Source organism: Passer montanus, unplaced genomic scaffold (assembly GCF_014805655.1).
Source record: "Passer montanus isolate IOZ18808 unplaced genomic scaffold, ASM1480565v1 scaffold682, whole genome shotgun sequence".
Classification (NCBI taxonomy): domain Eukaryota; kingdom Metazoa; phylum Chordata; class Aves; order Passeriformes; family Passeridae; genus Passer; species Passer montanus.
The window spans coordinates 2,518-12,817 of record NW_024371949.1 but is presented as its reverse complement, the minus strand read 5'-3'; the positions used below and the strand labels follow the sequence as shown (position 1 = coordinate 12,817).

Below are 10,300 nucleotides of genomic sequence, written 5' to 3'. Positions count from 1 at the left end.
TCTGGGGCTTTTATGGGGTCAGGGATCTATGGGGCAGGGATCTATGGGGCATTGATCTATGGGGCATTTATGGGGTCAGGGCTCTATGGGGCAGTTGATGGGGTCAGGGATCTATGGGGCAGTTTAGGGGGTCAGGGCTCTATAGGGTGGGATTTATGGGTCACTGATCTATGGGGCAGTTTATGGGGTGAAGGATCTATGGGTTAGGGATTTATGGGGTGGATCTGTGGGGCACTGATCTATGGGGCAGGGATCTATTAGACAGGGATCTATGGGTCCCTGATCTATGGGGCAGGGCTCTATGGGGCAGAGCTCTATGGGGCAGTGATCTGTGGGGCAGGGTTCTATGGGGCAGGGATCTATGGGTCCCTGATCTATGGGTCACTGATCTATGGGGCAGGGCTCAATGGGGCAGAGCTCTATGGGGCAGGGATCTATGGGGCAGGGATCTATGGGGTGGATCTGATCTATGGGGCAGGGTTTATGGGGTGGATCTGATCTATGGGTCAGGCTCGCGGGCGCTGCGCTGCCTCAGCTGCGGTGACGATGACGACGGCGGCTGGGATCTGTGGGGCAGGGATCTATGGGGCAGGGATCCATGGGGCAGTGATCTGTGGGGCAGGGTTTATGGGGCAGAGCTCTATGGGGCAGAGCGCTATGGGGCAGGATTCTATGGGGCAGTGATCTATGGGGCAGGGATCTATGGGGCAGGGATCTATGGGGCAGAGCTCTATGGGGCAGGATCTATGGGGTGGATCTGATCTGTGGGTCAGGCTCGCGGGCGCTGCGCTGCCTCAGCTGCGGCGACGATGACGACTAGTACGGACCAGTGTAAACCAGTATAGACCAGTATGGACCAGTATAAACCAGTAAACCCCCTGAGCCCTTTCTCAGCCCCTCCCAATCCCCTCCCAATGTCCCCAAAATGACCCAAAAAGTCCCAAAATGACCCAAAAATGACCGCTCCTCTGACCTTTGACCCCCAGGCCACGGCCAGTGGACGCTGGGCTGGACTGGCCGCAGCCATGGCCAGCAGGGGGCGCTGTCCAATGACCCCAAATCACCCCAAATGCCCCAAAATGACCAAAAATGACCCAAATTACCCCAAATGACCCAAAAATGACCCAAATCACCACAAATGACCCCAAAATGACCCAAAAATTACCAAAAATGCCCCAAAATGACCAAAAATGCCCCAAAATGACCAAAAAATGACCCAAAATGACCCAAAATGACAAAAAAATGACCCCAAAATGACCCAAAATAACCACTCCCGTGACCTCTGACCCCCCAGGCTGCGGCCGCGGCCACCAGGGGGCGCTGTCCAATGACCCCAAATCACCCCAAAATGCCCCAAAATGCCCCAAAATGCCCCAAAATGCGGCCAGCAGGGGGCGCTGTCCCCATGACCCCAAATCACCCCAAAATGACCCAAAAATGCCCCAAAATGCCCCAAAATGACCGCTCCTCTGACCTTTGACCCCCAGGCCACGGGCAGTGGACGCTGGGCTGGCGCGGCTGCGGCCGGGGGCAGCCGGGGGCTCTGGCCAGGGCCCTGCAGCTGCCCGGCCTCGTGGCCTTCGAGCGGCGCCGCAACTGCCCCGGGGCGGGCTGCAACGGGGAACTGCCCCTGGGGGGGCAGCGGGAGCCGCCCCTGCCCGGTACGGGGCGACCCCTCCCCCCCCCCCCCAGCCAACACCACCGACCCCTCCCCCAACGGCCTGCGCTGCTATGGCTGCCCCGAGAGCGGGCCCTGCCCCCCGACCGCCATCGTCCACTGCTACGGCGACCTCCGCGCCTGTTTCCACGGCAACATCACCCTGCGCGCAGGTCAGCCCCGGAAACCCCGCCCCCTTCTGGGCGTGGCCGCGCCCAGGTGCGTTAACCCCGCCCCCCCCACCTCGCAGGTAACCGCACCTTTTGGCGGGAGCTGCGGGGCTGCGTCCCCGATGGCGGCTGCGCCCCCGAGCGGCGCGGCGACGACGCGGCGTCGCTCAGCGGGTCCTGTTGCCGCGGCGACCTCTGCAACGACAAGATGGCCGACAGAAGCTTGTTCTCGCCCGATTTGCCCCGGCTGGAGCTGCTGCCGCACGGCCACGCCCCCACGGCCGCGCCCGATAACGCCACGGCGGAGGGTGGCGGGCAAAATGGCACCCGCGGCAAGATGGCCGCCGGTGGTGGGGCCAATATGGCCGCCGGCGACCACGCGGGTGCTGGTGATGCCGGAACGGCCGCGCCCGAGCGTGACGTGGCCACCAGTGGCAAGAGGGCTGCGGGTGGCAAGATGGCTGCCGGGGGCAAGATGGCTGATGGGGGCAAGATGGCTGATGGGGACAAGATGGCTGACGGGGACAAGATGGCTGCCGGTGGCAAGATGGTCACCAGCGGCAAGATGGCTGACGGGGACAAGATGGCCGCCGGTGGCAAGATGGTCACCAGGGGCAAGATGGCTGACGGAGACAAGATGGCGGACAGAGACAAGATGGCTGACGGGGACAAAATGGCTGATGGTGACAAAATGGCTGACGGGGGCAAGATGGCTGACGGGGACAAGATGGCTGACGGGGACAAGATGGCTGCTGGTGACAAGATGGCTGACGGAGACAAGATGGCTGCCGGTCACGTGGCTCCCAGGCGGCCAATGGGGCGCAAGGACGGGATCAAGGGCCCGGTGGGGCGGGGCCAATCGCTGGGCGGGCCCGGGTGGCTCCTCCCCTTCCTGCTGCTGCCCCTCCTCCGCTGAGGGCGGGGCTTGTTTCGCAATAAATGGGTGTGGCTTAAGCGCCGGTGACGGAGTTGTTTTTTGGGGGAAAATTCAGATTTTTGAGGGGAATTTGGTGATAAAAAATTGTTAATTTTTGGATTAATTATGAGATAGATTTTAATTGGTTTTAAATTGTTTTTCAGTGTGTTTTTTGTTGGGTTTTTTGGTGGTTTTCATTAATTTTCATAATATTTTTCAAAATTTTTTGTTCTACTTTTTGTTCTACTTTTTGTTCCAGTTTTAATTCTATTTTAAATTCCATTTTTAATTCTATTATTTTTTCATATATTTTTAAATTCTATTTTTAATTCTATTTTTAATTCTATTTTTTCATATATTCTTAAATTCTATTTTTAATTCTATTTTTAATTCTATTTTTAATTCTATTTTTAACTCTATTTTTTCATATATTTTTAAATTCTATTTTTAATTCTATTTTTAATTATATTTTTTCATATGTTTTCTAATTCTATTTTAAATTCTATTTTTAATTCTATTTCTCATATTATTATTACTCTAATTATTACATTACCCTTAAGTCATAAATACCTATATAATCACCTACTTTTATAATAATTTTAATAATGCTAAATTTTATCCACTGTAATTAATAAACATAATTAGCAAAACCTCATTAGGGCTCAGCCAGCCCCTCTCCCACAACCCCCCCTTCCCCAAAATGACCAAAAAAGGAGATTTTATCCCAAAAACCCTTTAATAAATACAAAAAGGGGGCGGAGCCAGAAGGTCCCAGTGCTCCCAGTAAAGGTCGGGGGGGGTCCCAGTTTGGGGTGGATTTTGAGGGGAAAATGGTGGAAAAATGGTGGAAAATTGAGAGAAAATGAGGGGAAAATGAAGGGAAATTTGGGGGGAAAATGGAGGGAAATGTGGGGGGAAAATGGAGGGAAATGTGAGGGGAAAAAAGGGAAATATGAGGGGAAAAAAAGGAAAAAATGAGGGGAAAAAAGGAAAAAATGAGGGGAAAAAAGGGAAATGTGACCCTCTCCCACAACCCCCCCTTCCCCAAAATGACCAAAAAAGGAGATTTTATCCCAAAAACCCTTTAATAAATACAAAAAGGGGGCGGAGCCAGAAGGTCCCAGTGCTCCCAGTAAAGGTCGGGGGGGGTCCCAGTTTGGGGTGGATTTTGAGGGGAAAATGGTGGAAAATTGAAGGAAAATGAGGGAAAAAGGCAGGAAATGTGAGGGGAAAAAAGGGAAATATGAGGGGAAAAAAAGGAAAAAATGAGGGGAAAAAAGGAAAAAATGAGGGGAAAAAAGGGAAATGTGAGGGGAAAAAAGGGAAATATGAGGGGAAAAAAGGGAAATATGAGGTGAAAAGGGTGGGAAACATGAGGGGAAGAAAGGAAATGTGAGGGGAAAAAAGGGAAATATGAGGGGAAAAAAGGGAAATATGAGGGGAAAAAAGGGAAATATGAGGTGAAAAGGGTGGGAAACATGAGGGGAAGAAACCAAAAATTTGAGGGGAAAAGGGCAGGAAATGTGAGGGGAAAATGGAAGAAAAACATGAGGGGAAAAAGAGGGGAAAATGTGAGGGGAAAAGGGAAATATGAGGGGAAAAGACCAAAAATTTGAGGGGAAAATGGCGGGAAACATGAGGGGAGAAAATGGAGGGAAATGTGGGGGGGAAATGGCAGGAAAATGTGCGGTGAAAAAAGGCAGGAAAACATGAGGGGAAAAGGGAAATTTTAGGGGAGAAAATAGAGGGAAACATGAGAGGAAAAGGCCAAAAATTTGAGGGGAAAAGGGGCAGAAATATGAGGAGAAAAAGGGTGGGAAACATGAGGGGGAAAGGCCAAAAATTTGAGGGGAAACGTGAGGGGAAAACATGAAGGGAAAAGGGAAACATGAGGGGAAAATTGTGGGAATACCTGAGGGGAAAAGGGAAATATGAGGGGAAAAGATGAAGGAAAAAGGGAAATATGAGGGGAAAAGGGAAATATGAGAGGAAAAAGGCAGGAAAACGTGAGGGAAAAAATGGCAGAGAAATGTGAGGGGAGAAAATGGCGGCAAACGTGAGGGGAAAAATGGCGGGAAATCATGAAGGGGGAAAAATGGTGGGAAATCGTGAGGGAAAAAGGGAAATATGAGGGGAAAACATGAAAGAAAATGGGAAATATGAGGGGAAAAGAGAAATATGAGGGGAGAACATGAAGGGAAAAGGGAAATATGTGGGGAAAGTGTGGGAAATATGAAAGGAAAAGAGAAATATGAGGAGAAAATGGAGGGAAATGTGAGGGGAAAAAAGGCGGGAAAACCTGAGGGGGGAAAATGGTGGGAAAACATGAGGGGAAAAGGGAAATATGAGGGGAAAACGTGAAGGGAAAAGGGAAATATGAGGGGAAAAGGGAAATATGAGAGGAAAAAGGCAGGAAAACCTGAGGGAAAAAATGGCAGAGAAATGTGAGGGGAGAAAATGGCGGCGAATGTGAGGGGAAAAAAGGCGGGAAAACCTGAGGGGGGAAAAATGGCGGGAAATCATGAAGGGGGAAAAATGGTGGGAAATCGTGAGGGAAAAAGGGAAATATGAGGGGAAAACATGAAAGAAAATGGGAAATATGAGGGGAAAAGAGAAATATGAGGGGAGAACATGAAGGGAAAAGGGAAATACGAGGGGAAAGGGTGGGAAATATGAAGGGAAAAGAGAAATATGAGGAGAAAATGGAGGGAAATGTGAGGAGAAAATGGCAGGAAATGTGAGGGGAAAAGGGAAACATGAGGGGGAAAAGGGGTCAAAAATGTGAGGGGAAAAAAGAGCAGGAAAACATGAGAGGAAAAGGCCAAAAATTAGAGGGGAAAAGGGCAGGAAATGTGAGGGGAAAAAAGGCGGGAAAACCTGAGGGGGGAAAAAATGGTGGGAAATCGTGAGGGGAAAAGGGAAATATGAGGGGAAAACATAAAGGGAAAAGGGAAATATGAGGAGAAAAGGGGAAAAAGGGAAATATGAGGGGAAAACATGAAGGGAAAAGGGAAATATGAGGAGAAAAGAGAAATATGAAGGGAAGACATGAAGGGAAAAGGGAAATAGGAGGGGAAAAGGGAAATATGAAGGGAAAACATGAAGGAAAAAGGGAAACATGAAGGAAAAACGGGTCAGAAGGCACCAGCGCCGCGGGTCAGGGTGAGCACAGCGTCCATCCAGATCCTCAACGCTTCGGCACTGGGTGCCACCAGCCAGAACAGGCGCTCGTAGGTCTTGAGGCAGAAGGTGAGGCGCGGGTTTGGGCTCTGGGGAGGCGTTTTTGGGGTCAGCCATGACGCTTCCACCTTTTGGGAGCCATGAGGGCTCCCTCCGAAAAACCCACAAATTTTTAAATTGATTTATTTTCACCTTTCCGGCCACGCGGCCCGGGTCGTACCAAACCTCCTCGATGGCTTGGAAGTAGATGACGCCCTTGAGCTTCGTTTGTGCTTGGTCTGGGGGGTGTGGGAAGGGTGAGAGGACCCCAAAACCCACCCCCAGAGACCCCCCATCCCCTATACCCCAATATTTCTCCCCAAAATGCCCCAAATCCACCCTAAAATCCACCCATATTGGGCTCTACACGCCCCCATATCTCCCCAAAATGCCCCCAGACCCCCAAATATTCACCCCATACCCCCCAAATCCCCTTTAGTGACCCCAATTTGCCTCCCCAAAACGCTCCCAAACCCACCCTGGACCCCCAAATCCCCCCCCCTCGGTACCCCCATAATAGGCCAGGACCCTCCTCTGGGGGTCCAGGTGGAACCAGCGGCGCCGCCAGGTCTTGATGCGTCCCCCCATCTTGGTGAGGGGACCCCTCAGGGACCCCCCCAAAATCCACAGGCCCCCGACGGCCTCGGGACGGTGGCCGCGGGCTCGGAGGGCGCAGAGGAGGTCGGGCTGGAACCCCCCAAAAAAATGAGTTAATGGTTGAAAAATTGGGGTAGGAAACACCAAAATATTCCCCAAAATGATGCCCCCCATGAATGCCCCTAAAAGCCCCCGGAATTTCCACAAAATCCACACAAAATCCACCCAAAAATCCATCCAAAGTCTCCCCAAAATTAATAAAAAATGTTCATAAAATCTCCCTAAAATACAAAGAAAATCCCCCCAAAATCTCCTGCAAAATCTCTCCCAAAAATCTCTCCCAAAAATCTGCCCAAAATCCCTCTAAAATCTCCCAAAAATTCACAAAAAATGTTCATAAAATCCCGCCATAAATCCCCCTAAAATCTCCCAAAAATTCACAAAAAATGTTCATAAAATCCCGCCATAAATCCCCCTAAAATCTCCCAAAAATTCACAAAAAATGTTCATAAAATCCCCCCATAAATCCCCCTAAAATGCAAAAAAAAAAATCCCTCCAAAATCTCTCAAAAAATAATCCAAAAATCTCCGGAAAAATCCTGCTAAAATCTCCCCAAAATTCACAAAAAACGTTCATAAACCCCTCCCATAAATCCCCCTAAAAACCAAAAAAAACCCCCAAAAAATCCACTCCAAAATCTCCCAAAGATCACCCAAAAATCTCCCCAAAATCCTCAAAAAATCTTCATAAAAATCCCCAATAAAATTTTAAAAATCTCCAAAAAATTCCACCCAAATCCACCCAAAAATCCTCCCAAAATTCCCCAAAATTCCCCCAAAATCTTCCCAAAATTCCCCCAAAATCTTCCCAAAAATCTCCCCAAAATTCCCCCCCCCAAAATCCAATCCTTGAGGGGGCGGGGTCACCTCAGGAGGGGGCGTGGCCTGAGCTGGAGGGGGCGTTTCCTCTGCTGGAGTGGGCGGGGCCTCATCAGAAATGGGCGTGTCCGTGGTGGGCGGAGCCTTGGCAGCTTTTCGAGCCTCCTGAGTGGGGGGGGAGGAGGAATTGAAGCCACGCCCCCCCCTTTGACCACACCCACTAAACAACACCCACGTAAACCACGCCCACAAAAGACCACACCCCATTAAGCCACGCCCACAAAATGAATAAACCACACCTTTATAATGCATTACATCATCAAAATGTCACATTTTAGGCCACGCCCACCCCCACAATGACCACACCCGCCAGGACCACGCCCACCAGGACCACACCCACGCAAACCACGCCCACCAGGCCACGCCCACCAGGCCACGCCCACCCCAGGCCACGCCCCCTACCCGGGCCTGCAGCAGCCGCTCGCGCTCGGCCAAGGCCTCCCGGACCCGCAGCTGCAACTGGGCCAGCTGGAGACACGCGCTGGGCAAACTGGGGTTACTGGTTTGTACTGGGAGGGACTGGGAGGGACCTGGGGCTCGTTTTGGGTCATTTTTGGGTCATTTTTGGGGCATTTTGGGCTCAGTTTTGGGTCAGTTTTTGGGGTGTTTTGGGGTCAATTTGGGGTCAGTTTTTGGGGTGTTTTGGGGCATTTTTGGGCCATTTTTGGGCCAATTTTTGGGGTGTTTTAGGGTCAATTTGGGGTCAGTTTTAGGTCGGTTTTAGGGTCATTTTTGGGCCATTTTTAGGTTCAGTTTTGGGTCAGTTTGGGGTGTTTTAGGGTCAGTTTTAGGCGTCAGTTTTGGGTCAGTTTTGGCCCAGTTTAGGATCAGTTTTACGTCAATTTTGGGTGGACTGGGAAAGAGTTAATGGGGGATTGGTGTTACTGGTTTGTACTGGGAGGGACTGGGAGGGAACTGGGGCTCGTTTTGGGTCATTTTTGGGGCATTTTGGGCTCAGTTTTGGGCCAATTTTTGGGGTGTTTTAGGGTCAGTTTTGGGGTTAATTTAGGTCAGTTTAGGGTCAGTTTTGGGGTCAATTTGGGGTCAGTTTAGGGTCAGTTTTCAGTCAGTTTTGGGCCAATTTTTGGGGTGTTTTAGGGTCAGTTTTGGGTCAGTTTTAGGTCAGTTTTAGGGTCATTTTTGGGGCATTTTGGGGTTGATTTTGGGGTCAGTTTTGGGGTCAATTTGGGGTCAGTTCTGGCCCAGTTTGGGGTCAGTTTTGGGCCATTTTTGGGGTCAGTTTTAGGGTCATTTTTGGGGTCAATTTGGGGTCAATTTTGGGTCAGTTCTGGACCAGTTTGGGGTGAGTTTTGGGTCATTTTTGGGCCAATTTTTGGGTCAGTTTTGGGCCGATTTTTGGGGTGTTTTGGGGTCAGTTTTGGGTCATTTTTAGGGTCAGTTTTAGGGTCAGTTTAGGGTCAATTTTTGGGGTGTTTTAGGGTCAGTTTAGGGTCAGGTTTGGGGTCAATTTGGGGTCAGTTTAGGGTCAGTTTTAGGGTCAGTTTAGGGTCAATTTTTGGGGTGTTTTAGGGTCAGTTTAGGGTCAGTTTTGGGGTCAATTTGGGGTCAGTTTTAGGGTGATTTTTGGGGCATTTTGGGGTCAGTTTTGGGGTCAATTTGGGGTCAGTTCTGGCCCAGTTTGGGGTCAGTTTTGGGCCATTTTTGGGGTCAGTGCATTTTGGGGTTTTGGGGTCAATTTGGGGTCAGTTTTAGGGTGATTTTTGGGGCATTTTGGGGTCGGTTTTGGGCCAATTTTTGGGGTGTTTTAGGGTCAGTTTAGGATCAGTTTTGGGGTCAATTTTAGGATGAGTTTTGGGGTCGGTTTTGGGGCATTTTTGGGCCAATTTTTGGGGTGTTTTAGGGTCAGTTTAGGATCAGTTTAGGATCAATTTTAGGATCAGTTTTGGGGTCGGTTTTGGGGCATTTTTGGGCCAATTTTTGGGGTGTTTTAGGGTCAGTTTTGGGTCAGTTTTAGGTCGGTTTTAGGGTCATTTTTGGGGCATTTTGGGTCAGTTTTGGGTCAGTTTTGGGCCAATTTTTTGCATGTTTCAGGGTCAGTTATAGGATCAGTTTTGGCTCAGTTTTAAGTCGGATTTAGGGTCAGTTTTGGGTCAGTTTTAGCCCAGTTTGGGGTCATTTTTGGGCCGTTTTTGGTTCATTTTTGGGCCAGTTTTGGGGTCAGTTTTGGGGTCATTTTAGGCCCAGTTTAGGGTAATTTTTGGGGTCATTTTTGGGGTCATTTCGGGGTCACTCCCAGCTCACCTGTACGATTCGGGGTCCAGCTGCAGCGCCAGCGCACCTGGGGGGAAAAATCAGCAGCAAAAAACCCCCAAAATCTCCAAAAATCCCCCTCCAAAAAAAAACCCCCAAATCCTCCAAAAAATCTCCAAAAATCCTTTCCAAAAATCCCCAAAAAAATCCCCCCAAAAACCCCAAAAAAACCAAAATCCCCCCCCAAAAAACCCAAAACCAAAAAAAAAAAACCCCCCAAATCCTCCAAAAAATCTCCAAAAATCCTTTCCAAAAATCCCCCAAAAAATCCCTCCAAAATCTAAAAAAAAAAATCCCCTCCAAAAAACCCAAATCCCAAAAAAAAACTCCCCAAAAATTCCACATAAAATCTTAAAAAAAAAAGAAACCAAAAAACCTCAAGAAATCCGAAATCCGCCCAAAACTTCCCCAAAAAACCACAAAATCCCCCCAAAAACCCCCAAGAATTTCCTCCCAAATTCCCCAAAAATCCCCCCAAAAACCCCAAAAAAACCAAAATCCCCCCCCAAAAAACCAAAACCCCCCCCAAAA

At 49.4% G+C, this 10,300-nt stretch overlaps 2 protein-coding genes across 2 annotated transcripts; one reads left to right on the top strand and one right to left on the bottom strand.

Annotated features, from left to right (window-relative positions):
• Positions 1-809: 809 nt before the first annotated feature.
• Positions 810-2,782, top strand: LOC120511772 (ly6/PLAUR domain-containing protein 3-like). The gene is made up of 4 exons (XM_039729279.1): positions 810-819; positions 1,488-1,661; positions 1,693-1,830; positions 1,908-2,782. The coding sequence occupies exons 1-4, from the start codon at positions 810-812 to the stop codon at positions 2,741-2,743; spliced, it is 1,158 nt and encodes a 385-aa protein (XP_039585213.1). The 3' UTR covers positions 2,744-2,782.
• A 2,970-nt stretch (positions 2,783-5,752) lies between these two features.
• LOC120511773 (pleckstrin homology-like domain family B member 3) lies at positions 5,753-9,797 on the bottom strand (the record flags this gene model as incomplete). The annotated part of the gene is made up of 6 exons (XM_039729281.1): positions 5,753-6,012; positions 6,116-6,201; positions 6,472-6,649; positions 7,487-7,603; positions 7,901-8,017; positions 9,761-9,797. Coding segments are annotated over 6 exons (670 nt in total), but the record flags the coding sequence as incomplete, so codon positions are not given.
• Between the last annotated feature and the right edge of the window lie 503 nt (positions 9,798-10,300).

What these genes read in the sequence shown, in the direction of transcription:
- LOC120511772 (XM_039729279.1), top strand. An exon ending in GCGGGAGCCGCCCCTGCCCG is followed by an intron (nt 1,662 to 1,692) that starts GTACGGGGCGAC and finishes CCCCCCCCCCAG; the next exon opens with CCAACACCACCGACCCCTCC. An exon ending in CAACATCACCCTGCGCGCAG is followed by an intron (nt 1,831 to 1,907) that starts GTCAGCCCCGGA and finishes CCCACCTCGCAG; the next exon opens with GTAACCGCACCTTTTGGCGG.